At 56.5% G+C, this 27,973-nt stretch overlaps 2 protein-coding genes across 2 annotated transcripts; both read left to right on the top strand.

Annotated features, from left to right (window-relative positions):
- The first annotated feature begins 186 nt into the window (after positions 1-186).
- On the top strand, positions 187-14,618 carry Phldb3 (pleckstrin homology like domain family B member 3). Its single transcript, XM_042667953.1, has 16 exons — positions 187-263; positions 658-1,105; positions 1,949-2,128; positions 2,239-2,376; positions 5,785-5,913; positions 6,041-6,202; positions 7,616-7,726; positions 7,889-7,972; positions 8,227-8,337; positions 9,429-9,528; positions 9,680-9,770; positions 9,878-9,965; positions 10,955-11,014; positions 12,282-12,501; positions 12,873-12,958; positions 14,234-14,618. The coding sequence occupies exons 2-16, from the start codon at positions 869-871 to the stop codon at positions 14,366-14,368; spliced, it is 1,932 nt and encodes a 643-aa protein (XP_042523887.1). The 5' UTR covers positions 187-263; positions 658-868; the 3' UTR covers positions 14,369-14,618.
- A 4,191-nt stretch (positions 14,619-18,809) lies between these two features.
- Lypd3 (LY6/PLAUR domain containing 3) lies at positions 18,810-22,438 on the top strand. The gene is made up of 5 exons (XM_042668169.1): positions 18,810-18,907; positions 19,333-19,464; positions 20,443-20,613; positions 21,006-21,167; positions 21,873-22,438. Exons 1-5 carry the CDS (start codon positions 18,820-18,822, stop codon positions 22,388-22,390), a joined length of 1,071 nt encoding a protein of 356 aa, XP_042524103.1. The 5' UTR covers positions 18,810-18,819; the 3' UTR covers positions 22,391-22,438.
- The last annotated feature ends 5,535 nt before the right edge of the window (positions 22,439-27,973 follow it).

The raw sequence follows: 27,973 nt of genomic DNA, 5'->3' as shown, positions 1-27,973 counted from the left end.
AGAGGGGTTGGTGGTGCTGGAATGGCTGGATGCCACGGCCGTCGGGCGGGGCCAGCCGGTGGCTCCCTCCTCCCTGGAGAGCGGTTGGACCTGTTTTCCCCCCTGCACTTCCGGGCTGCAGGGAGGGGGACGGGCGGCCTCCCTCCGCCCTCTCTCCCGCCCTCTTCCCCCCTCCTCATCCCAGCCACCTGTCCTGCAGCAGAAGCGGTGGGGCCCGGGCGCAGGGCGCAGGGCGCAGAGCGGAGGCGCCGAAGCCTGAGCTGGTGAGGAGGGCCGCGGCTGCCGGGCAGGAGCGGGAAGGGAGGGCTGGAAGTCGGGGATCCCTTTTCTGAGAGGCGCCAGGGCTTGTCCCAAAAGGTGGCGACTGGGAGCCCCGACTCCTGGATCTCTGGGGGCTCCCCACCCCCAGTGCAGTGGGACCGGGAGAAAGACTGCGAGCTCCCGGGCGGAGCGGGGCGGGGAGTCCCGGAGGGAGGAGATGGGGTGCCATAAAGGTAGTGCAGGAAATTAAGCGGGGCGTGGAGGGGGGGGCTGTTGAGTGGGTTCAAGGTCTGACTCCTGGATAGGAGGGAGGCCAGTTAGGGGGAGCGCTGGGACCCCCATCTCCCCATCGCGGACTCAAATTCCCGTCCCGCCTCTGGGGGCGTGTCTCCTTAGGAGCAATCAGCCTTCGCCCAACCTCATTCCCCGCCCCCGGAAACTTCAGGACACGCCCTCGGGATGCTCAGCGCCATTCTTTGAACTCTTAGACCACGCCCTCCGAGCTTCCAGGCCACGCCCCCGAGGTCCGCAGGCCCCTGCCCGATTCCTAAGGCCACGCCCCGAGCGCACCCTGGCCACGCCCACCCCGCTGGAATCCAAAGCGGCTATGGGGACGCCCAGCAGCCCCGAGGAGGGGACCCCGACTTCGCCATCCGTCCCGGAATGCGACGCTGAAGCCTTTCCCCAAGAAGCTGCTCAACCCCAGGGGCTTTCCGAGGAGCCCCAAGTGCAAGAGGCGCCCGGGGTCCCCGCGGAGCTCCCGAGCCGCCCGGGAGCGAATCAGCAGGCCGAGGAAGAGGAAGAAGTCGGGGAAGGCAGCAGCACGGAGAGCTGCCGGGAGGAGGTGAGGGGCCCGTGGGGCGGCAGCCCAGGTGGGGGGCGGGGGTCACCCCGACGGGGCCCAGACCCTAGCAGGGGACGGAGATGGGCAGAGAGGACAGAGATGGACACGGAGATAGCGGCCGGGTGGAGACACTGAGGAGGCCCAGAGAGACAAAGATACAGACGGGAGGCAGACCCGGACAGACAGACAGATGGACAGACAGACAGGTAGAGAGAAAGCAGGAATGTGGAGATGAGCGGAGATACCCCGAGACTGGTAGAGACACCCCGAGAAAGACAGCAAAAAGTCGACCTGGAACCAGAGAGACTCGGACAGACAGACAGACACTAGCCAGATCCAGAGACGGACAGACCAAGATCCCAACGGGACACGGAGGAGAGACGGACGGAGGTGGGGTTAGGGACAGGGGAAATTCCAGGGAAAAAAAGGACAGATCAACTTCCAGAGGGAGAGAAAGAGCCTTAGCCATTCAGACAGATAAACTGAGTCAGAGAGAGATGACTCCCCACCCCCCCCCCCGCGGGGAGAAAAGGACCCAGAGATCCAGGAAAAGAGACTTAGGCTTAGGACCCTGGATAAGGAAAACAAATGCCTCCTATAACCAACAGTGCTTTGTACCCCTTGGGGTGGGAGCTAGGACCCCCCCCTTTGCCCCCCAAAGAAATGATCTGGTGACCACCCCACCGACCCCGCCCTCCATCCTTAGCCTGAGTGCATAGAGCAGGAAGGGGGGGGCCTAGAATGGGGGGCGCGCTGAGGGTTCGGGCCTGTGTGGCGATTGATCGGGGGAGGGGTTTCGGGGAGGGGCGTGGCCTCGCATGACCACGCCCCCTCCGGCTCCAGCTCGAGGCTGCAGCTCCGGCCCCGGCCACACCCACCGCGCTCATCTCCTCCTCCGGGGAGGGGGCGCGGGGGGCGGCGCGGCGGCTGCGGGCGCAGCAGCTGGAGGCGCTGACCCGCGTGGCCCTGATGGAGCAGCGGGTCAAGGAGCTGCAGCGCCAGAGGAAGGAGCTGCGGATCGAGGTGAGGCCTAGGGGCGGAGGGCGGGGGGGGAAGCATCCCACCCCCCAGACCCGGGCCTCTGCACCCCACGGGCCCCAGGACCCCAGGCCTCGCGCTCTCTGTCTGGGCAGATGGAGGTGGAGGTGGCCCTGCTTCGAGGTGAGCTGGCCGGGGAGCGCGTGGCGGCCCGGCGGGAGGAGGAGCGGCTTCGGGAGCTGCTGGACCCGCAGGTGGACGCGACGAGGGGCAGCCAGGAGCTGCGGGAACAGGTTGGTTTGACCTTTGACTTCTCCACCGGTTTTCTTCCTCTCTCCTCATTCTCCTCCTCCCTTCCTGACTGTGATTGTGGGGTTCTGACTCACCGGAGCCCCCTTCCGTGGTCTCCTGGCTGTTTGCTCTTCAAATGTCATATTCAGAAAAATGTCAAAGCCACAAAAGTTTTTAAAATTGTTATTACAAAGGTGATGCACAGAGGGGTTACAGTTACGTAGGTCAGGTAGAGAGTACATTTCTTCTTGCACAATGTCACCCCTGCTCTCCTTCTCTCCCAATTTCTCCCTCCCATCCCCACCCACAAGTTGTACAGTTCATGTTCAACATAGCATAAAAGTGGGTTTTTTTTTAAAGTCAGATTACCCCTGTGTCCTGTACTCTCCAACCTTTCAAATATTGTGTGTGAGTGTACTAGGGATTGAACTCAGGACTTCATAAGCTAGACAGATGCTCTCCCTCCGCGCACCAGTGGCCCATGCCTATAATTTCAGTTACCCAGGAGGCTGAGATCTGAAGCTCTCGGTTTAAAATCAGCCTAGGAAAGACAAATTTGAGAGATTTTTTTTTTTTTTTTTGGGTCCGGTTGTGGGGCCTGAACTCTGGGCCTGGGCGCTGTCCCTCAGCTCTTCAGCTCAAGACTAGCGCTCTACCACTTGAGCCACAGCGCCACTTCCGGCTTTTTTCTTTATCTTTTGCTTATGTGGTGCTGAGGAATCGAACCCAGGGCCTCGAGCATGCAAGGCAAGCACTCTACCACTGAGCCACCTTCCCAGCCCAAATTTGAGAGATTCTTAACTCCAGTGAACTAGCAAAAACCGGGAAGTGAGCGGGCCGCCAGTGACTCTGCTTGTCATCCTAGCTATTCAGGAGGCTGAGATCTGAGGATTGGGGTTTGAAGGCAGCCCAGGCGGGAAAGTACGTGAAACTCTTATCTCCAATGAAACACCAAAAATCCAGAAATGGAGATGTGGTTGAAGTAGTTGAACATTAGCCTTGAGCAAAAGAAGCCCAGGGTCAGTGTCCAGGCCCTGAGTTCAAGCCCCAGTTCACACACAGAAAGAGAGAGAGAGAGTGTAAGAGGGTGGGGGGGGCACTTGTTGGAGTCCACACCAGGAAGGCCAGCCTGTGATCTGGGGTTGAGCTGATGCAGTTTTATCTCTAATGGTTCTCTCTCTGCTCCAGCTGCTCCCTGCTGTTGGGGAAAACAAGTCCTTTTGTTTCCAGGCAGGATGTGGCTGGTCTCATGCCAAGGTGGTATGACCAGAGATAAGTGGTCAGTGCCTAGGGCTCTGCCACTCCCTGAGAGCAGATGGTGGCTAAGCTACAAAGAAAAGCTCCATCGCTTCAAATGCTCTTTGTGTTTTCTTGTCTTTTTTTGTTTGTTTGTTTTTGTCAGTCCTGGGACTTGAACTCAGGGCCTTGGGCACTGTCCCTGAACTTCTTTTGTTCAAGGCTAGCACTCTACCCCTTGAGCCACAGCACCACTTCCAGCCTTTTCTGTGTATGTGGTCCTGAGGAGTTAACCCCAGGGCTTCATGCAAGCTAGGCAAGCACTCTACCACTAAGCCACATTCCCAGCCCCATGTTGTTGTCCTCTTCATTGTGTTTTTTGTTGTTTTGTCATCCTAGGACTTGAACTCAGGGCCTGGACACTGTCCCTGAGCACTTCTGCTAAAGGCTAACATTCTAGCCACATTAAGCTACAGCTCCACTCCTGGTTTTCTTCCTGCCCTGGCTGACTTTGAACCTTGATCCTCAGATCTCAGCCTCCTGAGTAGCTAGGATGACAGGCATAATCCCCAGAGCCCAGCTGACCTGTTCGTTTTATTTTTTATTTTTAAATTATTTTAAAATTTTTCCTGACAAGGTCTTGCTATGTCAATCCAGGCTGGCATCCAAGTTGAGATCCTTTTGTCTCAGTCTCTGCAGTGCTGGTATTACAAATGTACCCCACCCTACCTTGTACTTTCTGGCCTACTTTGTACTTTCTGAGCAAATATTGGGGACCAACGGTGATTTTAATCTAGGACTGGTAGGGCAGTGTAACACAGCTCTGAGGGTACCTGGATTAAGGGGTAACTCCTGCTGCAGGAATCTTGAGTTCCCTGGATGTGAGCGACTTGCAAAGAGCCTGAGAATCAGGGAATATTTCTTCCTGAGGAGATGCACAGAGCTGGAAGGGTATTTGGTGCAGAGGGAACAGAATGGAACAGGTGAACAGAGGTTGAAAAGTATAAGTTTGGGAAGCAAAGCTGGCCAGGGCGGGAAGATAGGAAGAGGAGCTGGGAATGGACAGGGCGCGTGTCAGATTTGGTTTCCTGGGGCCATGGGGGGCTATGGGAGGACTACCAGGGCTGGGGTGCACCTGGGTTCGAGGTCATCCTTCGAGGCGATGGACGGGAGGGTGGGCACTAGCTCCTTCGGAGTCCTCCAGACAATGCCAGGGCTACCTCGGGCAAGGCTGGAAAGGGCAGATGAAAAAAACATGAGCTAGAGGGAGGCTGAGAGACCAGGGCAAGAGAGGCCCAGAGGCCAGGGAAGGGAGCCAGTAGGCTCTGGAAGGAGAGGAGACCCAGGCAGGCATGCAGGGCAGGGGCCTGGATGCTGGTGTGGTAACAAGGACAGGGAGATGACAATGTGGACAAGAGAATGGCTGAGGATAACTTGATCTGGTGAATGAGAAAGAGCCGGACGGTCTGAGGGAGGAAGCCTGGGGCCTGGACCCCTGGGTCTGAGGGAGGAGGGCTGTTTGCTTGGTGCCTTCTCTAGGACACTTGTGTGGATCCGTCAGGGTCCCGGTTATCCTGGCGCCATGCTGTAGCTGGGAGTGTGATCTGGGGCCTCCCAGCTGGGTGACTGGGGTCCTGCCCTAAGCACAGGCTGAGGCACACAGCACGGCCATAGTTCCTTTTCTTTTGGTCAGTCATGGGTCTTGAACTCTGGGCGCTGTCCCTCAGCTCTTCAGCTCAAGGTGAGCACTCTACCACTTGAGCCACAGTGCCACTTCTGGTTTTCTGAGTGGTTTATTGGAGATAAAAGTCTCACAGACTGGCCGGGCGCTGGTGGCTCACGCCTGTAATCCTAGCTACTCAGGAGGCTGAGATCTGAGGATCGCGGTTCAAAGCCAGCCCGGGCAGGAGAGACCGTGAGACTCCTATCTCCAATAAACCACCAGAAAACCGGAAGTGGCTCTGTAGCTCAAGTGGTAGAGCGCTCGCCTTGAGCTGAAGAGCTGAGGGACAGCACCCAGGCCCAGAGTTCAAGCCCCACGACCGACAAAAAAAAAAAAAAGTCTCACAGACTTTCCTGCCTAGGCTGGCTTTGAACTGGGATCCTCAGATCTCAGCCTCCTGAGTCGCTAGGATGACAGGAGTGAGCTCCCGGCATGGCCATGGTTCTTGCAGGAGCAGAGGCGGCTGCACCAGGAGCGGGAGCGGGTAGAGCATCTTCGCCAGAGACTCCGGGATGCTGAGGGGCAGCTCGATTCCCAGCCTGAGGACCAGCGCGAGCGCTTTCTGCATGGGGTACAAGAGGTGAGGATCTCTCAGAGATGAGGGTGTCCCAACCCTTCCTCCCTCAGACCCAGGCATCCAGGAGTCCTGGCCCCGCCCACCCCATGGCTTCCCTGGGCTCTAGCATCCGGGCCTCTGTCCACCACAGATGAGAGAGCAGCTGGATGTGGCCCAGCGGGCCTATGAGGATCTGGAGTTCCAGCAGCTGGAGCGGGAGAGCCGGCAGGAGGAGGAGGACAGAGATGGCCCTGGGGCCTCAGTGTCAGACCCCAGGGTCCAGGAGCTCCAGGCCAGCGTGGCGCAACACAGGGTGAGCCCAGGGCACTGTCCCGCCCCGTCCCTGACTATGCCTGCAGCCCAGGGCAGCTACTGAGCACTGGCTCATGGAATCTTACCACAAGCCCGCCAGGCAGGCCCTGGGCTTTATCTTGTTTTTCTATTTTTGAATGTGTGTGTGTGCTCTGCTGGTACTGGAACTTGAACTTAGGGCTTCTTGCTCTTGCTTGGCTTTTTTTTTTTTTTTTCCCCTCAAGGGTGGTGCTCTACCACTTGAACCACAGCTTCACTTCTGGCTTTTGGCTGGTTAATTGGAAACTCTTGTCTTCCTAGGCTTTTCTGCCTGGGCTGACTTCAAACTGAGATCCTCAGATCTCAGTCTTCTGAGTAGCTGGGATTATAGGCATGAGCTAATAGCACCTGGCTTTTTTTTTTTTTTTTCCTTTTCCTTTCTCCTTCCTCCCTCTCTTCCTTCCCTCCTCCTTGTCTTGACACGGTCTAGCTATGTAGCCCAGACTGGCCTTGAACTCTCCAGCCTCCTAATCCAGTCTTCCCAGTGCAGGAATTACAGGCATGCCCTGTCATGCTGGTGTCTGTTTTGTTGTTTTTTGTTTTTTTGGTTGGTCCTGGTACTTGAACTCGGCTTGGGCTCTGTCTCTGCACTCTTCAGCTCAAGGCCAGCGCTCTACTACTTGAGCCACAGCACCACTTTCGGTTTTTCTGGTGGTTTATTGGAGATAAGAGTCTCACAGATGTTCATGTCCAGGCTGGCTTTAAACCACGATCCTCAGATCTCAGCCTCCTGAGTAGCAAGGATTACAGGCATGAGCCACCAGCACCCGGCTCTGTTTTGATGCTGTTGTTGGTGGTGGTGTTGGTCATGGGCCCTGAACTCTAGGCCTGGGCACTGTCCCTGAGCTCTTCAGCTCAAGGTGAGTGCTCTACCACTTGAGCCACAGCACCACTTCCAGTTTTCTGGTGATTCATTGGAGATGAGTCTCACGGACATTCCTGCCCAGGCTGGCTTTGAACCAAGATCCTCAGATCTCAGCCTTTAAGTAGCTAGGATTACAGGTGTGAGCCACGGGCACCTGGCTGGTGTCTGTTTTTATCTTGTCTTCTTTCTCTGCCTTTTCTCTACAGCTCTGCCTTTATGCATCTTTCCTGGTCACGATGCTATGGTTTTATCCAGACATTTGTTTGCTCTCTCTCTTCTTGCTTCTTTCTTCTCCATAAGTCTCTGCCTTCCTGGATCTCTGCCCTCTATAGCCCATCTTCTGTTCCCTAACCTGTCCCAGATCTCTTTGGACACAAAAGAAAAAAGTTGGAACACAGGACTTGTCCCTCCCCATCCTCCAGTTCCTGCTGTCATTGATTTGGGTGGAGCAAGGCCGTGGGAGGGCAGGCCGAGGGGGCCGGTGGGTCACTGGGGCTGGGGCCCCTGCAGCGTCGCATTCAGGTCCTAGAGGAGCAGCTCGGATCGCTGGGGGAGCAGATGGCCGCCGAGAGCCGGGGGCTGAGCCGGAAGAAGGAGGAGGCCCTCCAGGCCCTGACGCAGGTACATTTCCCCAGACACCTGTCCTCCATCCTCCCTTGCTGTGGGCCTTCCCCCAGCCGCCCCCCCTCACCCCCATATTTCCTGGCTTCAGGAAAAGCCACGGGGGTGGGGTGGGGGGGTGGCCCTCACTCACTGACACATGGTGGGCCATGGGGTTTGTAGGAGCGGAGTCGACTGTTTGAGCTCAGCAGCCTGCATGAGACGCCCGGAGGTGACTGCTCAGAGCCCAGCCAAGCCCTCACCAAGGTATCATGTGCCAAGAGCCTCCTCCCTCAGACCCAGAGGCCCAGCCTCTTCGCTCAGACTCAGGGGTCCAAAAGCCCTAGTCTCCCTCCCTCAGACCCAGGGGTCTAGGCCCCAGCTTCCTTGGAACCAAGCCTTGGTTTCCTCATTTGAGATCTGGGTTGCCAGTAGAAGCAGGGACCCAAGCATCTGGGCACTGCCAGTTCCTCCCACCCCCCACCCCCCAATGCCCAGGTCTCCCCTTCACCTCTCTCCAGCTCCTGTTCACCCAGAAGACTGACCGCCAACTGCTGGTGCTGCAGGACCCCGCAGCCGCCGCCACTGCCGCTGCCTCTTCCTGTCTCTTCTCCGTCCACAGCTCCCTGCAGGTGCCTGGAAGCCGCTAGTTTTTCCCATGAGCCTCTCTGGCCAGTGGGGTGGTTGGGGTGCTGAGAGCCGAGTCCCGGGGCCCAGGCTGCTGGTGGTGTTCTCTTGCTGGTTCATTGCAGACAAGTCTCAGGGACCTTCCTGCCTGGGCTGGCTTCCAGTCTCCAGCTTCAGATCTCAGTCTCCTGAGAAGCTGGGATTACAGGCGTGAGCTACCCACATCCAGCCTGCACTGGCTAGTTTTGAGATCGGGTTTTGCTTCTTGCCCAGGCATGTGCCTGAACTGTAATCCTCCTGTTGTAGGCCTCTCTTCATAGCTGGAACGTCAGCATACATTCCCATCCCAACCCCAGCAGCATCTTTTGTTAAGATGGATTCTAGCTGGGAAGGTGGCTCAGTGGTAGAGCGCTTGCCTTGCATGCCTGAGGCCCTGGGTTCGATTCCTCAGCACCACATAAGCAAAAAGAAAAAAGCCGGAAATGGCGCTGTGGCTCAAGTGGTAGAGCGCTAGCCTTGAGCTGAAGAGCTGAGGGACAGTGCCCAGGCCCAGAGTTCAGGCCCCATGACTGGACCCCCCCCCCAAAAAAAAATCCTCCAAACTGGGGTTGGTGTGTGTGTGTGTGCGCGTGCGCTGCTATTGGGGCTTGAACTCAGAACCTCAATGCTGCTTCTGTCCCATTTTCACTGAAGGCTGGCATTCTACCACTTGGGGCACAATCATCAGATCTCAACTCCTGAGTAGCTGGGATTATAGGCATGAGCTACCAGCACCTGGCTGAAGGCATTAGTTTGTTGTTGTTTTGCCAGTCCTGGAGCTTGAACTAAGGGCCTGGGCACTGTCCCTGAGCTCTTTTGTTCAAGGCTAGCGCTCTACCACTTTGAGCCACAGTGCCACTTTTGGCTTTTTGCTATTAATTGGAGGTGAGTGTCCTGGACTTTGCTTCTTGGGCTGGCTTTGAACTGTGATCCTCAGATCTCAGCCTCCTGAGTAGCTGGGATGACAGGTGTGAGCCACTGATGCCTGGCTGTGAAAGGCATCAGTTTTTAGGGAACATTTCTGATCAGAATCACAACAGGCCTTGTGTGTTTTCAGGGCTCCATTGGCCTCCAGAGGACTGGAAGCCTGCCCCGGAAAAGGGGAGAGCGTGTGAGCCAGAAAGGGTCTCCTCGACCTCTGTCTGTCCACTGTACAGGTGAGGACCCTCCCCTCCCCCCTCCTGCTCCCCAGTGGACCCCTGGGCCGAGGCAGAAGACAGCGGTGAAGGCAGGAGGTCTGCAGAGAGAAGTTCAAGGGTTGGGACAAGGGAGTACCCCAGCCTTCTAACCCCACCCTCACTTCCCCAGCGCCCCTGAAGGCCTCGGCCCTTGGCCCAGCAGTGGGGACCTCAGGAAGACACCCGCTCTATCAGCTGCTGAACTGTGGCCCTGGGAACAGGTGGGACCCAGGGAGAGGAGGGGGCAGAGCAGAGGAGGAGGAGGTGGAGCCATGGTGACCACACCCCTCTCTGCCCCTCCCCACCCCTCTCCGCCTCCTCCATCCAGCTATGGAGCCCTGCACCCGGACATCGCCCACATGGAACGGCTACTGCAGCAGGCTGTGGCAGAGAGAGAGCGTCTGCTCAAAGCCAGGGTGAGACCCCCGCACCCCCTCCTGCAGACGGGACTCTCCCCGCTCAGACCCCAGCCCTGCTTCCCCTAGACCCCAGCCTCCTCCCTCAGACCCAGGAGTCCAGACCCCAGCCTCCTCCCTCAGACCCAGGGATCCAGACCCCCAGCCTCCTCCCTCAGACCCAGGGATCCAGACCCCCAGCCTCCTCCCTCAGACCCAGGGATCCAGACCCCCAGCCTCCTCCCTCAGACCCAGGGATCCAGACCCCCAGCCTCCTCCCTCAGACCCAGGGATCCAGACCCCCAGCCTCCTCCCTCAGACCCAGGGGTCCAGGCCCCAGCCTCCTCCCTCAGACCCAGGAGTCCAGACCCCAGCCTCCTCCCTCAGACCCAGGGATCCAGACCCCCAGCCTCCTCCCTCAGACCCAGGGATCCAGACCCCCAGCCTCCTCCCTCAGACCCAGGGATCCAGACCCCAGTCCTCCTCCCTCAGACCCAGGGGTCCAGACCCCAGTCCTCCTCCCTTAGACCCAGGGGTCCAGACCCCAACCCTCCTCCCTCAGACCCAGGAGTCCAGACCCCAGCCTCCACCCTCAGACCCAGGGGTCCAGGCCCCAGCCTCCTCCCTCAGACCCAGGGGTCCAGACCTCAGCCTCCTCCCTCAGGCCCAGGGGTCCAGACCCCAGCCTCCTCCCTCAGACCCAGGGGTCCAGACCTCAGCCTCCTCCCTCAGGCCCAGGGGTCCAGACCCCAGCCTCCTCCCTCAGACCCAGGGGTCCAGGCCCCAACCCTCCTCCCTCAGACCCAGGGGTCCAGGCCCCAGCCTCCTCCCTCAGACCCAGGGGTCCAGACCCCAACCCTTCTCCCTCAGACCCAGGGATCCAGACCCCAGCCTCCACCCTCAGACCCAGGGGTCCAGGCCCCAGCCTCCTCCCTCAGACCCTAAGCCTGTCCATCCCCTCCACTTGTCTCGGGGTGGCATGCTCACTGTCCCTGCACCCCAACCCACAGGAAGGGACAAGGAGAGGTGCAGACAGCAGACCCTCAGGCCCTGCAGTTCCTGCCATCACGGTCAGTCTCACCTGCCTCCTCCCTGCCCGGTGTGTCCGTGGCCTTTGCTCTGCAGGTCTTTTGAGCGTCCGGGGTTGGGAAGGGTAGGAGTTGCCCGGATGCTCTCTTTCACGCATCTGTGGCATGGATGTTCTAGGCAAACGGTGCCATTTTTGTTTTGTTCGTGTGCTATGGTCCATCGCAGAGCCTTTTGTGTTCTCAGCACAAGCGTTACCATGGGCCCAGCTGCCCCTTCTTCGTGCCTCAGTTTCCCCTCCTCTGAACAAGTCTATGCTGGGGCTCTTAAAAACTGAGCCTTAAGCTGGATGCTGGTGGCTCAGTCCTGTCATCCTAGCGACTCAGGAGGCTGAGATCAGAGGATCGTGGTTCAAAGCCAGCCTGGGCAGGAAAGTGTTCATGAAATAAACACAGCAAGTCTGTGTCAGTGCGTGTCCTCATAAAAATGAAGCACACTTGGAGGTAGTCTGCCATGCCTTGTAGCATCATTTATTCAACAGCCCCCTGTGGTGAGCATTGTCCCCGTCCGTGTCCCCTGTGCTGGCTTTGTGCCCTGCATTGTGCCTCTGCATTATTTAAAACTAGGCACGCTCTGTGGCTCCTACCTGTAATCCTAGCCACTCAGAAGGCTGAGATCTAAGGATCACAATTCAAAGCCAACCCAGACAGGAAAGTCCATTTGACTCTCAACTCCAGTTAACTAGCAAAAAGCCAGAAGTGGAACTGTGGCTTAAGTGGTAAAAGCACTAGTCTTGAGCAGAAAAGTTCATGGACGGCACCCAGGCTCTGAATTCAAGCACCATGACCCGTCCACCCCCTATCCTTTCCCACAAACTGTACAGGGAAGCTAAACACAGTGATGTCCACTTTGTCATCCTAGCTGCTGGGGAGGCCCAAATTGGGAGGATTATAGCTCGAGGCCAACCCTGGCCAAGAAGTTCCCCAAACCCAATCTTAAGGAATAAAAATCTAGGCATCATGGGGCTGGGAATGTGGCTCAGTGGTAGAGGGCTTACCTAGCATGTGTGAAGCCCTGGGTTCAATTCCTCAGTACCGCATACACAGAAAAGACTGGAAGTGGTGCTGTGGCTCAAGTGGTAGAGTGCTAGCCCTGAACTAAAGGAGCTCAGGGACAGTGCTCAGGCCCTGAGTTCAAGCCCCAGGACTGGCAAAAAAAAATTAGGCATCATGGCCTGTTGGCCAGGTCTCCAAGCTTTAGGAACCCCGATTCCTGGCTCCCCAATAGCCACCACATCTCCGCTCTCTGCAGGCCCCACCCACGCCCCCACCACGCCCCCCTGGGCCTCGTGTCCTGGACCTCCGGCAGCACCTGGAACGCTGGGGTCACAACCCCGAAAGCTGTCCTCACGTGAGGGTGTCCGGGGGCTGCTGCCGTGGACCTCTGGTGAAGATGGGGGGCCGCATCAAGACCTGGAGGAAGCGGTGGTTCTGCTTTGACCGCCAGGCCCGCCGCCTGGCCTACTACGCAGGTAAGCCCGGCGCACGGGCTGCGGGGTCCGGGCTCCAGGCCTCACCTCGGGCTGGCACCCCGGGAAACCCGGGCCCCAGCCTTCCAACCTCAGGGATCCACACGCCAGAACCATACTCACCCCCGTCCCACCCCAGGATTTGGGAATTGGGGCCCTGGCTCCATCCTGCTCTTCTCCCGAGTCCCCCCTCAGCTCCCTCCAAGACCACCGCTATGGGTGCAGTCTGGACACCTGCACCCACCTAGCTTGAATAGGAATTCACCCTCCAGCCTTGGGACTCCAGACCCCTCCCCTTCCTCCCTCCCCCAGTGCAGTCCCACCCCACCACACATTCGCACCTCAGCCGCCTGTTTCTTCTCTCCCTCCATCAGACAAGGAGGAGACCAAGCTCAAAGGTGTCATCTACTTCCAGGCCATTGAAGAAGTCTACTATGACCACTTACGCTGTGCCTTCAAGGTGAAGTGCCCCCAACCCCATCTGTGGCTCCTCAGAGCTCCAGAGTCGCTGGGATTACAGGCGTGTGGCACAGAGCCCAGCCCCCAGTTGTTTCCCTCCCCTCTGCCTGTAAAAGTGCCGGGGTAAAAGGTTCAGTGTTGGCAACTGATGGAATCTGTGGGGTGCTCTGTGGAGAGGAACCAACACAAGGCTTTCTAAAGCTTCACTTGCAATCCCAGCTGTGTGATGTCAGAAGACTGACTTTGCCAGCCTTAGTTTTCTTATCTGTGAAATGAGCAAACTTGGACACACTCTGGGCTAAAATATAGACATAGATGATACCTACAGGTTGGGGTTGGCCAGTAGGTGGCTCAGTTAAATGGATTTTAGACACTAACATTTCTCAGTTGCTAACCCGGAGGAGGCTAGATTATTTTTTTGGGGGGGGGGGAATGAGGGAATTTATTACTTTTTATTTTTGTTGGTTGTGGAGCTTGAACTCAGAGCCAGGGCACCATCCTGAGTTTTTCTGCTCAAGGCTAGTGCTCTACCACTTTAAGCCACAGCTCCACTTCCGGTTATCTGGTGGTTAATTGGAGTTAAAGAGTTTCACACACTTTCCTTGCCTTGGGCTGGCTTTGAACTGCAATCCTCAGATCGGAGCCTCCTGAGTAGCTAGGATTACAGGCGTGAACCATTATCTACCACCTCAGGAGATGGAATTTAAATGTCTGTATTTCTAGTGTAATAAAATAAGGCTGGGTAAAGGGCTTATAGTTGGTCCTTTTAAAATTCCTTTGGTTCCTGGTGTAGTAATATCATTTTACATAAACGTTTCTTTTTTACATTTTTTTCTGTAATCCTCTTAACCAGTGAGGTAACTAGCACCCTTTGTTATTTATTTAGTGCCATTAATGGGGCTTGAACTCCAGCCTGGGCACTTCCATGAGCTTTTTCTTGCTTAAGGCTGGCGCTCCCCCTCTTAAGTCACAGCTCCACTTGCACCTTTTTTCTGGTTAATTGGAGATAAGACAGACTTTCCTGACCAAGCTTGCTCTTCAGATCTTAGGCTCCTGAATTGCTAAGGATTACAGGGCTGAGTGTCAGGCTGTGGCTTGAACACTCTTTAGCAAGACAAATGGAAAAAACCCAGACCTGGAACTTGAGTAACTTGACCAAAGCTACCCAGCCAGCAAGTGGCGTGGGAGGGGTTGGAGTCCAGGCTGGGGAAGGGGGTGGGGGGAATGGAAGCGGGGAGCAGTGCCTGTCTCCCTAACCCCCCTTTCCTACTTGCAGAGCCCCAGCCCCCGCCTGACGTTCTGCGTCAAAACCTACGAACGCCTTTTCTACATGGTGGCCCCGAGCCCGGAAGCTATGCGCATCTGGATGGACGTCATTGTGACAGCTGCAGACGAGAACCACGCCCCCTGAGCCTTGACCACGCCCCCACGACGTCCCTCGAGAGCCGGCCCCGTTCCGCTCCTGCCTATAGGCGGCCGGGCCACGCCCACTTCCGGAAAAAGCCTGGTCCCGCCCGTTCGGAACTCTCGCGATGCCGAGCGGGGGCTGCGGCTCAGCGGGCCTGAGCCGCGGAGGTCGCGGCGGCCGGCGGCGTCCCCTGCCCGGGGCCGGGCAAGCTCGCGGGGAGCGGATGCGACTATTTATTGGTGCTTCTGTGATACCGAATTAAACGTGAGGAAAAAAAAACCAACAAGCCCTGAGGTTTCCACGTGGGTCCTGCGTGCAGGGGTGCGGGGTGGGGGGGTCAGCAATGCTGACCTTTAACCCCTAGGGTCATGGCTGGAGGAGGGGCCCCCCTTCCTCTGGCTGGACCCCCCAGGTCCTCATCCCCGGCCTCCTCCCGCTCCCCAGCTGGCCTCACGCCCCGGGTCTTCCTGCCTCCACCTCTCCCCAGTGCTGGGGTTACAGGTGTGCCTTAACCACACTGGCTGTCCAGACAGCCTGGGAGGTTTCCCGTCCCTTGGCGCCCTGGCTTGGGAGGATGGGTCCCCGCCCCTCGGGGCTGGAGCACGGGGCCTGGCTGTTCTCATGACCTGTGCACTGCAGGGCAGAGCCCAGTCCATTGAGGAGAGAGGGAACTGGGTCCCTACGCCCCTTAGGGGGCGGTGTCAGCTTTGTTTAGGAGCCTCACACTCCACCCAGCTCAAGTGCTGCACACGCCCCGTGTGTTATGGTTCCTTTCCCAGGATCCCCTGCGTCTCCTACTTTCTCTAGGTTTCCCCTTCTACTTCTGCCTTTAGTCTCTCAACAGCCTTCACTGCCCTGAACACCTACACACACACACACACACACACACACACACACACACACACACGGCTATTTGAACTCAGGATTTTGTGTTCTATCACTTAAGCCATAACCCCATCCCTTTTTGCTTTTACCTTTTAAAATAAGGTCTTGTTTTATGCCCTAGGCCGACCTAACCTGCATAGTGATCCTCCTATTTATACTTCCCAAGCAGCTTAGGATGACAGGCACACACCAACGTGTTCAGCCTTTTATCTTGCTTACGTGGTTCCTCACAACTGGCCTCCAACCACAGCCCTCCTCACCTCAGCCTCCCAAGGAGCTAGGATTATGGGCCTGTAACACTGCCTGGCTATGCATCTGAAGAAATTCTTCATCCTTGGGTGCTGTCCTTGACCTATTTTTTCTCAAGGCTAGCATTCTACCATGTGGAGCCACAGTGCCACTTGTGGTTTTTGAGTGGTTCATTGCAAATAAAGAGTCTCATGGGGACTTTTCTGCCTGGGCTGGCTTTGCACTGTGATCCTCTGATCTCAGCCTCCTGGGTAGCTAGGATGACAGGTATGAGCCACTGGTGCCTGGCTTCATCACTTGGTCTTTGATTGTGTGTTTTGTTAGTGGAGTGTGGTGGTGGGGATTAGAACCCCAGGTCACAAGTGGGCCTACCTCCTGCTGTCTCTCAGTGCCCCAGGACAGGCTCTCACCCTCTTGGCATCCTGTCCTGGCTCTGTGCATCACTGCCACTTCTATTGGGCTACTGTCTTCCAGAATCTTTGCAGTGAACTTGGCTGGAGGGAGCAGGAAGAGCTAGCGGAGGCTGGGGCCTGGAGCCCAGTGGCCTCCAAACCTTCGTGGAGGCTGGGGTAGAGTGACAGAGGTGTGAGTGCTGTGTCCCATCCTAGCCGGGTAAAAATTAATAAATACTTCATAAAGACAAACTCGCTGTGTTCTTTTGGTCCGGGGCCAGGTGCAGGTCAGGCCCCAGCATCCAGGCAGGCCCCAGCACGAGCCTCTCCACCCTGGGCCCCTCCCTCCGGCCCAGAACACTTGGCTAGTTCTTCCTGTCTGGCCAGTTAGGGTTCCTCCCTGAAACTCTCACGCTGGCTGCAGAGGAGGCTCTGTGGGGCCTCCTGCTCCCCAGACAAGACCAGGGTATCACTCTGCCTGCCACACACTGGCATGGTGGGGAAGGGTTTAGAGCCATTTGAGCAAAGAAGAAGCTGCAATTCAGAGAGGGCAATGCAGCTGGTTGGAGTCCCACAGCAAGAAGGACGCTGAGGCAGGATTGACCAGTTTGTCCAATTCCAGACAGTCTCCCCTTTTACCAGGAAAGACAGCCCCTAACTTCAATATAAATGGGTCCTAAAGCCAGTGCTTAGGAGGCTGAGGCAGGAGGATTGAGAGGTAGAGGCTAGCCTGGACTACACAGTGACACTTCATCTCAAAATGAAGATGATGAGGATAATAATGTACACTTTGGAGTGTCAGAGAAAAGACACTTCTGCAGGGTCACACAGCGAACCGGAATCAGGCTGGGAGACAGGATGACTTTATAAGAAGTCATTCACTTTCGCTGTCCCAGCCTTCACTGCATGACAGGTGACCCCACCTAGGTGACTGAGGTGTTTGTCATAGTTGGGAACCCAGATGCCTGAGTCTGGGGTGTAGATACCTTTATGAACATAGCCCGCTATTTTCTGCCTTCAGACACGGAGCCAGCCAGGGGGAGCTGACCACCACTTCCCTCGCTGTATGAACAACTTGAACTAATGTCTCCCTCCCTGGGGTCTCAGTTTTCCTCCTCTGAGAAATGGGTACTTTCTCCCTTCCTGCAATGGGAATTCAAGACTAGGTTGCTTGTCCAAAGGCCAGCATCCTGTCTGGCACAGAGCAGGAGCTCAAGATGATCAATCACTAATTCATAATCATAGTAATAGCAGTCTCTTTACACCAAAAATATGCTTTTAGAGCACTTAGAAATATCTAGTGCTGGAAACCAGAAGTGACGCTGTGGCTCAAGTGGTAGAGCCCTGGCCTTGAGCTAAGGAGCTGAGGAACAGCGCTCAGGCCCAGAGTTCAAAACCATGACCAACCAAAACAAAACAAAAAAAAGGAGTATCTGGTGCTCCACAGGGGCTTCAGTTCATTTCCACAGGCAGCCTGACTGGGTATATACTATTAATTCCTATTTTAGCTGGGCGCTGGTGGCTCACGCCTGTACTCCTAGCTACTCAGGAAGCTGAGATCTGAGGATTCAACGGCTCAAAGCCAGCCCAGGGAAGCAAAATCTGTGCGACTCTTATCTCCAGAAAACTGGAAGTGAAGCTGTGGCTCAAAGTGGTAGAGTACGAGTCTTAAGCAAAAGAGCTCAGATGACAGTGTCCAGGCCCTGACCCAAAAAAAAAAAAAATCCTTATTTTAAAGCAGGCTCTGGGGTTCACATTGTCACCCTAGCTACTCAGGAGGCTGAGATCTGAGGATCACTATGAAAAGCCAGCTGGGACAGGAAAGGCCATGAGACTCATCACTAATTAACTGCCAAAAATCTAGAAATGGAGCTGTGGCTCAAATGGTAGAGTGCCAGTCTTGAGTGAAAAAACTAAAGAACAGTATCCACCTGGTTTTGAGTTCAAGCCCTTATAGGGGCACAAAAACAAACCAAAGCACCCACAAAGCAAGCCTGTTCATGCCCTCAGTTGACTCTGACCCTGTCAAAGGTCCCCCATCATTTTTTCCCCTGTGAGGCTTGAACTCTGGGTCTGGGTACTGTCCCTGAGCTCTTCAGCTCAAGGCTAGCTAGCGCTCTACCACTTGAGCCACAGCGCCACTTACAGCTTTGACTTTCCTGCCCAGGCTGGCTTTGAACCGTGATCCTCAGATCTCAGCTTCTTGAGTAGCTAGGATGACAGGCCTGAGCCACTAGCGCTGGCTCCCCCATCTTTCTCAGTGTTGATCCCTGTCTCTCCTCAGGGCTTGTGCTTGCCTGACTCTTCTGCCCAGGTTCCCCCTTCTTCTCTGGGGCCCCCAGAGCTCCCTGCTCTGGACAGTCCCTTTTAGCCTGAGTGCAGCGCCCCACCGGCCTCCAGCTCCTTCCGGAACAAACCTGAGGTCCCAGCTTGGGTCTCCTCCCCCAGTGTCCACTGCACCCTCCTCTGGGTCCCCAGCTCTGCGGCCCCCATCGCCCTTGTCCCTGGAGACTGCGCTGGCATGGTTACTTGGCTCGGATCTGTCCCCTTGTTGCTTCATTGGCAGGTGCTGGGGACCCCGGGCCCCCAGTGGCTGGTGCATGGTGATCGGTGGGGAGCCCCTGCCTCTCTTTGGGGCTCCTCACACCCACACAGACTTTCTCCTCCGAGGGGGGGAATTCCAAGAGACTTTCAAGAGAGTGGCCTCCCGCCCTTTCTCTCCTTGGCACCCGCACAGGGGCCGCGGTGCCCGGGGGTGACGCACGCGGGGCGGGCGCAGGCCCGCACCCACGGCGGACGCTGACTTCGCCTGGTTGGGCAAGGCTAAGGTTGCCCCGGGGGGAGGTTACTCATCCGGGGTTCAGGTAAGAGGGCCCCGGCTGCGAGGTGGCACACCCAGGGGGGACGCCGAGGAGGAAGGACGCAGCCATGCTCCCCGCCAGGAAGGCGCAGGTCCCGGCCGCCACCCGAGGCGCAGGCCGGCTGCGGCTGCTGCTGCTGCTGCTGCTCCACCAAGGTGTGTCTGTGGCCTGATTTTGGCGGGGAGGGGGGGGGAGGGCTTCTATGGCTGGGGTATCCCCACTTCCTACACAGAGGCGTGGGGGGGGAGAATTCTGGGGGCTGGGGGGCAGAGTCTCACATCTGGAGCAAAGGACTAAGAGGCAGCCCTGCCTTGCTCCCAGGGGACCGTGGAGGGGCGCCCCCGGTTCTGTTTAGGGGGAGCTATGGGAAGCACCCTCTGCCTCCTCCATCCTGAGCAAACAGTTGTGATTAGGGAGGGGTCCCTTGATGGCAGAGAACCCCCCCCCCCGCAATTCCCACAGGCATACCTGAGCTGGCACACCGTCCAGAGGGCCCCCAGATTTGTGGGAGGGCATGTCTCCCTGGGTGGGGGTGGCTTTGAACTCACTGCTGCTTGGCCTGGGACCCCCCCCTCCCCAGGAGCCCAGGCGCTGGAGTGCTACAGCTGCGTGCAGAAGGCCGATGACGGCTGCGCGCCGCACAGGATGAAGGCGGTGAAGTGCCCGCCCGGCGTGGAAGTCTGCACCGAGGCCGTGGGGGCGGTGGAGACCAGTGAGTGAACCCCTCCCACTCCCCCAGCCCAGCCGACCCAGACCCTTCCTTTGGGGGGGGGGGCTTCGGTTGGGTGACAGCGTGACCAAGCTGGGAGCGTGGTGTGAAATGAGGTACACCTGATCCATTCCCGCTCCACCTCTGACACCCCAGATCTGCTAGCCAGTGGGGCTGAGGCTGGGTCTCCATGTAGTCCCTCCCCTGTTCCTCCCGAGTGGCTAAAGCCACTCCCCCCCCCACACCGGTGACCCTGTACCTGCTTTTGTTTTGTGCTGGTACTAGGGTTTGAACTCAGGATCCCCAGCTCTTGCCTGTCTTTATGACTGAGCCACAGATAAAGGTCTCTTGCACTTTTTTACGGGTTTCAAACCAGCTTCCTAAGGAGCCAAGATTAATAAGCACTCAACTTTCAGCACCTTCTTTTCGTCAGTTTCTTGGTAGTTTTCTCTGGGTTGGTCCCAGGTCTACTTTTAGCTTTCTCCCTTCAATTCTTTTTTTTTTTTTTTTTCTTTTCTGTCCAGTCCTGGGCTTGAACTCAAGGGCCTGGGCGCTGTCCCTCAGCTTCTTTTTGCTCAAGGCTAGCACTCTACCATTTAAGCCACAGCGCCACTTCTGGCTTTTTTTCTGTATATGTGGTACTGAGGAATCGAACCCAGGACTTCATGCATGCTTGGCAAGCACTCTACCACTGAGCCACATCCCCAGTCCTCTGTCCTGTTCTGTCTGTCTGCCTGTGCCTCACGCTCCCTAGTGCTCTCTGCTCCGAGATGCCCCCTCCACCCCACCCCAAGTCCCCAAGGCCCCTGTCTCCTTCAGGGATTGGGTGTGAAGGCCCCGCCCCGAGGTTGCCCTGCCCGCTGGCTCCGCCTCCAAAGAGACCACGCCCCAAACTCATCCCGTGGCCACGCCCCCAATGCCTGGTCCCAGTAGCCACGCCCCCAGCCAGCCCTCCACGAACGCGCCCCTCCCTCTTGGCAGTTCACGGGCAGTTCTCAGTGGCAGTGAGGGGCTGCGGTTCGGGACTCCCCGGCAAGAATGACCGCGGACTGGACCTTCACGGGCTCCTGGCCTTCATCCAGCTGCAGCAGTGTGCCCAGGACCGATGCAACGCCAAGCTCAACCTCACCTCTCGCGGGCTAACCCCTGCAGGTTCGCATCAGGGTGGCTGTGGGGGCGGGGCTGGAGGCATGGGGGCGGAGCTACACCGGAGCGGCAGTCCGATGGGGCAGGGGCGGGGCTACGGCGTAGGAGGCGGGACCACCACACTTAACCACGCCCCGCGGATGGGTTCAACGGTCCTGGCACTTTTGGGGGGGAGGGGAAGTCCGGGGGCGGGGCTTGAATTCAGGTCCTGGGCTGAGTTCCTGAGCTTTTCCGCTCGAGGATGGAGCTCTCCCACACCTGGGCCACGCAAGTTCCGCGTCTGGATTTTTGCTGGTTAATCCTGTCTGGGCTGGTTTCGAACCCGGGATCCTCAGATCTCAGCTTCCTGAAGAGCTGGGATTACCTGTCGATCTTTTCCTGACGCCGCCCCCCCGCAGGCAACGAGAGCGCCTACGAGCCCAACGGGGTCGAGTGCTACAGCTGCGTGGGGCTCAGCCGGGAGCAGTGCCGGGGCTCGGCGCCGCCCGTCGTGAGCTGCTACAACGCCAGCGACCGCGCCTACACGGGCTGTTTCGACGGCAACGTCACCTTGACGGCAGGTGAGCGGCCCGGAGCTGCCCTCCTGGGAGCGGGGCATCCTGCGCGCAAGGGCGGGGCATCCCGCACGCAGGCGCGGGGCTGGGGGCTCGCAGGGAGGATCCGATCCGCCCCACATCCGACGCCACCGAGGACGGTGCTGGGGTCTGGGGGCCGGTCTTGTCCTGGAGCATCATGGGAAATGCAGCTTCTCGAGATCAAATTCTAGGCCCGGTGTCTTGACCCCCGCGGGGAGCTGGGACGTGTTGTTCTTTCTCTTTTCTTGGGCCGGTCCTGGGGCTTGAACTCAGGGCCTGGATGCTGTCCTTGAGCCTCTGTGCTCAAGGCTGGCGCTCTACCCCTTGAGCCACAGCGCCACTTGTGGCTTTTTGTTGGTTAATTGAGGATTGAGTCCCACAGACTGTCTTATACCCAGGTTGGCTTTGAACCTCGATCCTCAGCTGTGGTTCTGATTTTAAATTTGAACGGGGCTGCTGGTTGGTCCTGGGGCTTGGCTGGGATCTTTGGAGTGGGGGGGGAGCGGAGTCCTGTCCCAATCGAGCCCTTGTAGTTCGGGCTGCTCTCACTGCACTATGTGGGAAACAGGGGTCCCCCACCTGTGGAAGATTCTGGAATGGCATGGCTTCAGAGTCAGGTCCAGTTTGGGGGATGGGGTTCTTCGCTCTTCGGCTGTCAACAAGCCGACCTTCCCGTGTCCCCTCCTGCAGCGAATGTGACGGTGTCCCTGCCGGTGCGGGGCTGCGTGCAGGACGAGGAGTGCACGCGGGACGGGGTGACGGGCCCGGGGTTCACCCTCAGCGGCTCCTGCTGCCAGGGCCCGCGCTGTAACTCCGACCTCCGCAACAAGACCTACTTCTCCGCCCGGATCCCCCCGCTCGTGCTGCTGCCCGCCTCGACCTCCGCCGCGCCGGCGCCGACCACGCGGGCCGCCGCCCCCTCCTCGCGCCCCGCCTCCACCCCGGCCCCCGCCACCCGCGCCGCCGCCGCCGCCACCCCCGCCGCCGCCGCCAGCCAGCCGCCTCCCAGGGCCGCCGACCCCGAGGTCATCCCGGAGAAGGACCTCTGGTTGGAGGGAGGGGCCGCGGGCCACCAGGACCGCAGTAATGTGGAGCAGCACCCCGGAAAAGGCGGGGTTCCGAACACCCCTCATAGTAAAGGCCCCGGGGCTGCTGCGGTTGGCGTGGCGACGCTCCTAGTGGCCGCGGCCGCTGGTGTCCTCCTGTGACTTTCCGGCTAAGGAGTCTTTGCGGCCTTGGGGTCCGCGCGGCCGAGATGGCCCCCCCCCCAGCCCCGCCCTGTCCGGACAGAGATGGCCCCGCCCCTCCGGCCCGGGCTGCCCCGCCCCCGTTCGGACAGGCCACGCCCATACGGCCCCGCCCCGCCCGGACCAGGCTGCCCCGCCCCGCCCGGACCAGGCTGCCCCGCCCCTCCGGCCCGGACTGGCCCCGCCCCCGTCCTGACAGGCCCCGCCCCCGTCCGGACCGGGCTGGGGCCCCGCCCCACCCCGCCCCCAAGCTGCCCATCTTGGGCTGCACTAGCTTGCAGTTCTGGGTGGTAAACCTTTCCACAGTGTACATAGGCTACTGGGGTGTCTTAGCTTTTGGGGGGAACCCCTGCCCCCCACCCTCGCCTCCTAGCGGGCCCCAGGACAGAGTAAGGGCCCAGAGCCCGGTCCCAGGGGAGGCTTGTGGACAAGCTTCTTATTGGTGATAGGGGAGGGGCCGGGAGCGGGCGTGGCCTGTAACGGCCCCGCCCCCAGCACAGCCCTTGGCCCCGCCCCTCCACGTGGGGGGGGCTCCGGTGCTCGGCCTTCCTCGGCAGGCTCTGGCACAGAAAGACTGCAATAAAGGTTCATTGCTTTGTATAGTGCCTAGTATGGTCAGTCCCACCTGCTGTTTTTCACAATGACTTCTAGGATTGTGTGTGTGTGTGTGTGTGTGTGTGTGTGTGTGTGTGTGTGTAGGTGGGGTGTATAGGGGATGTTTTCACTCAAGGCTGGCACTCTACCACTTGAGCCACGGCTCCCCTTCCGGGGTGTGTGTGTGTGTGTGTGTGTGTGTGTGTGTGTGTGTGTGGTTAATTGGAGATAAAAGTCCCAGTGACTTGAACTTCCATCCTCAAATCTCAATCTCCTGGGTAGCTAGGATTATAGGATTGAGCCACTGGCACCCAGCCAGCTTTTCTCCCTCCCTCCCTCCCTCCCTCCCTTCTCTCTCTCCTCTCTCTCTCTTTTCCTTTTGCTGGTCCCAGAGCTTGAACTCAGGGCCTGGGCGCTGTCCCTGAGCCTCTTTGTACTCAGGGCTAGCACTCTACCACTTGAGCCACAGCGCCACTTGTGACTTCTCTTTCCTTTCCTTTCCTTTTCTTTTCTTTTTCTTTCTTTCTCTCTCTCTTTCTTTCTTTCTTTCTTTTGGTTGTATTCAGGTTTGAATTCAGGCACTTGCCCTTTCTAGGTTGGTGCTTTATCATTTGAGCCATCCTCAGACTTTTTGCTTTATTTTTCATAGGGTCTTGAGGTGTTTTTTTTTGTTTTTGCCAGTCCTGGAACTTGAACTCAGGACTTGGACACTGTTCCTGAGCTTCTTTTGCTCAAGGCTAGCACTCTACCACTTGAGCCACAGCACCACTTCTGGCCTTTTCTATGTACGTGGTACTGAGGAATTGAACCCAGGGCTTCATGCATGCTAGGCAAGCACTCTACCACCTTCCCAGCCAGGTCTTGAGTTTTTGCACATGGTTGGCCTTAAGCCCGGACCCTTGACCTCCTACCTATGGCCTTCTGTGCAGCTGAGATGACAAGCACACACCAACATGCCCAACTTTTTGATTGCGATGGGAATTTTCTTGGTAACATTTTGCCTCAAACCATGATCCTCCTGATTTCCACTTCTGGAGTTGCCCGGATTACAGGTGTAAGCCACCATGCTTGTTTTCTCCCCTTTTTGGAGACCTCATTGTGTAGGCCAGTTCAGCCTCAAACTCCAGATCTTCCTGCCTCAGACTCCTGAGCCTTGGGATTACAGGCATGCAGTACCTGCCCAGCTAACCTATGTTTCTCAATCTCTGCATGAACAGGAACTGGCTATTTCTTTTCTCCAAGCTTCAATTTCCCAATCTGTCAAATGAGGAGTAATAACAGTAGTCCTTCAAGGGGCAACTTCCTGTTGTGAAGTCCCTGTTGTGAAGTCAAAGGACATTCTAGGATGGCTCCACCTTTTCTCAGCTGTGTGATCTTGTCCAGGTTAGTTAACCTCTCTGGGTCTTGGTGCCATTCTTTTTTGAGATGAGACGGAGTAAGAGCTGCCTCCTAAGGTTGTTTGAGATTGTCATGTGTGAATACTTAGAACAGTGCCCTCTGGGAACACAAAACAGTGCTCCTGAAGACGAGGTACTTGTGAAGCTGACAAAGACTGGAGATCAGGAAATTAAGTCAACACCAATGGATTTAAAAAAAAAAGCCAGTCCTGGGGCTTGAACTTAGGGCCTAGGTGCTGTCCTGAGCTTTTTTGCTCAAGGCTAGTGCTCTACCATTTGAGCCACAGCACCAATTCCAACTTTTTGCTGGTTTATTGGAGATAAGAATCTCACCAGCTTTCCTGCCCGGGCTGGCTTTGAATCCGATCCTCAGATCTCGGCCTCCTCAGTTAGCTAAGATGACAGGCGTGAGCCATTAACACCCAGCTGTTTCTTTACTCTTACTCCTGAAACTTACTTTGCTGGGTCATATTAGCAACTTATAAAACCACATTTGACATTAGTAGGAGGAGGACAGGATTGAACTCAGAGCCTCAACTTGCTAAGCACGTGCTCTGCAACTTCTACACCTCTGCCTTTTCTGGCTTTAGTTGCTTTCTCAGGTAGGCTCTTCTATGAACATTTCCAGGGACAGCCTGGGACCACGATCCTCCTACCCCCGCCTCCTGAGTAGCTGGGATCACAGGTATACATCACCAGCTTCATCTCAGGGTTACAGACAATAGCTTCTGCTATAAAGAACACTTGTACTATAGAGCTGAAGCAATAAGGAGAGACAGACAGGCTGGGAAGGTGGCTCAGTGGTAGAGCGCTTGCCTTGCATGCATGAGGCCCTGGGTTTGATTCCTCAGCACCACATAAGCAGAAAAAGCCAGAAGTGGCACTGTGGCTTCAAGTGGTAGAGCGCTCGCCTTGAGCTGAAGAGCTGAGGGACAGCGCCCAGGCCCAGAGTTCAAACCCCATAAGTGATAAAAAAAAAAAAAGAATCTGCACACGTTCCGCACAGGTGCACCCCCCCCCCCAACATATTTTCCATCTGTGGTTAGTTGAATCTTCAGCTGTGGAACTTGTGGTTGTGGGGGATGGGCTATATTTACTCATCTAAAAGTGACCAATCTCACCAGGTGCCAATAGCTCACACCTGTCATCCTAGCTACTCAGGAGGCTGAGATCTGAGGATCACAGTTCAAAGCCAGCCTGGGCAGGAAAGTGATCCTAGAAGGGAACATGACAAATCTCTCCCTAGACTTGTTTTTCTGCCCAAGGTTGGGGCTTTGAGGTGCACACGTGGAAAACAGATTTCAACACCAGGTGGGGCTCGTTGGGGACAAGGCGGGGATGACAAGGACAAGGTGGATCAGCTGACACTGACCTTGCGAGTTCCTCTTCTTCCCAGGTGTGTGTAGTGTGCTGTGTACTTAATAAAAGGCTTATTCAATTTTAATTACCTAAACAATACAGGAGTAACTTTCCACTGTACAATATTAAAAAAACTAACAGAGAAATGAAGCGTCCATCTTTCCAGCCTTGGCCATCACCCCACCCCACTGCCTTCATTTTTTTAAAATTAACTGATTTTGGGGGCTCAGGGCTGGCCCTTAGCTTTTTCACTCAAGGCTGGTGCTCTACCACTTGAGGTACAGCTCCACTTCTGACTTTTTCCTGGTCAATTGGAGATAAGAGTCTCACAGATGGGGCTGGGAAGGTGGCTCAGTGGTAGAGCGCTTGCCTTGCATGCCAGAGGCCCTGGGTTCGATTCCTCAGCACCACATAAGCAAAAAGAAAAGAGCTAGAAGTGGCGCTGTGGCTCAAGTGGTAGAGCGCTAGCCTTGAGCTGAAGAGCTGAGGGACAGCGCCTAGGCCCAGAGTTCAGGCCCCATGACTGGATCCAAAAAACAAACAAAGAGTCTCACAGATTTTTCCTGCTCAGGCTGGCTTTGAGCCTTGATGCTCAGATCTCAGCCTTCTGAGTAGCTAGGATGACAGGCAGGAGCGGCAGTGCCCTGGTTTGGTGTTTTTCGAGCGCCCTCTGGTGGCCTGAAGGAACATTGCCGGCTGAGCACCTGCGTTCAGCTCACAGACTGTCCCAGTGTTAGCGCTGTGTGGTTGCTATGCCGCGCTCAGCTCAGCCAAATCCTAACTCAGCTAAATCCCGCAAGGGTGGGGTGTGTGGATCAGCTGTGGATGGAGACGAGGTGGGGGAAATGGGTCAAGGCCAATCTAGGAGAGAACTTTAGCCGTGGGACTTTTGTAACCCAGTGTGGAGTTTGTTAGAAGGTTAGATCTTCAGGTCATTTGCTCTTTAAATTTGGTCAGCAGGGACTTAAAAACAGCCATTTCTATTTTTCCTAAAAACGCATGTGTGCGTGCAAGCAAGCAAGCACACACACACACACACACACACACACACACACACACACACACACACACACACACACACACACACTGTGTTAGGCTCACAGGAACTTTTTTTGTCGGTTGTGGGGCTTGAACTCTGGGCCTGGGTGCTGTCCCTCAGCATTTCAGCTCAAGGTGAGCGCTCTACCACTTGAGCCACAGCGCCACTTCCAGTTTCCTGACTGGTTTATTGAAGAGTCCCACGAACTCTCCTGCTTGGGCTGGCTTTAAACTGTGATCCTTAGATCTCAGCCTCCTGAGTAGCTAGGATGACAGGCGTGAGCCACCAGTGCCCAGCTAAGACAGGAACTTTTTAAACCTTCACAGGTGGCCTGGCTACCTGCTTTCAAGCCAGGAGTGACTCTGATTGCCTTTAGAATGTTGGGCAAAGGGTGTGTGCTACAAATGCTCTGTCTACCTGCATACCTATCTATTATCTATCTGCATATCCATCTATTTACCTACATAGCTATATCCATTACCTAACTACATCTATCATCCATCTATCAACCTATCAATCATTTACCTATATATCATTTGTCAACCTGTCATCTGTCAATTATCTACCTATTTTCTATCTACTTATTTACCTATTGCCTTAAAAATCAATTTTTGCCCTTATTACCTGAGCTCTTTTGTTCAAGGTTAGCGCTCTACCACTTTGAGCCACAGCGCTACTTTTCTGGTAGTTCCCCAGAGAGAAGAGTCTCATGGACTTTCCTGCCCAGGCTGGTTTTGAACCATGATCCTCAGATCTCGGCCTGATGAGTAGTTAGGATGACAGGCATGAGCCACGAGCACTTGGCTGGACTTTTTGCCTCGGGTAAAGTGTTGGTTTGTAAATACAGATGTTGGTGTGCGCTGTGCTGACTTTCCGCAAAGCTGTGCGGTCTCTGAGCTGTGGCCGGGACCTCACCAGGTGCATGCCCAAACGCGGAGCTGCCACCCATACGTGGCAGGAAAGTCAGGGCTATAATTATTTCCATTTTATGAGCAAGGGAAATTTAGAGGTTTGCACAAGCCAGTTTCCCAGGGAAGCTGGCTGCTTGTAAAAATAATCAGACCAAATGGTTCTAGAAGCTCCCGGAACAGGAGGAGCTGGTTGGGTTGCCTGGTAGCAGCAGATTAGGACAGCTGTGTGGTGGAGGGGCTAGGC

Source organism: Dipodomys spectabilis, unplaced genomic scaffold (genome assembly GCF_019054845.1).
Source record: "Dipodomys spectabilis isolate Male_0828 unplaced genomic scaffold, ASM1905484v1 ptg000422l, whole genome shotgun sequence".
Classification (NCBI taxonomy): domain Eukaryota; kingdom Metazoa; phylum Chordata; class Mammalia; order Rodentia; family Heteromyidae; genus Dipodomys; species Dipodomys spectabilis.
The sequence above is the reverse complement of the archived record's forward strand: the minus strand, read 5'-3'. Positions and strand labels throughout refer to the sequence as shown.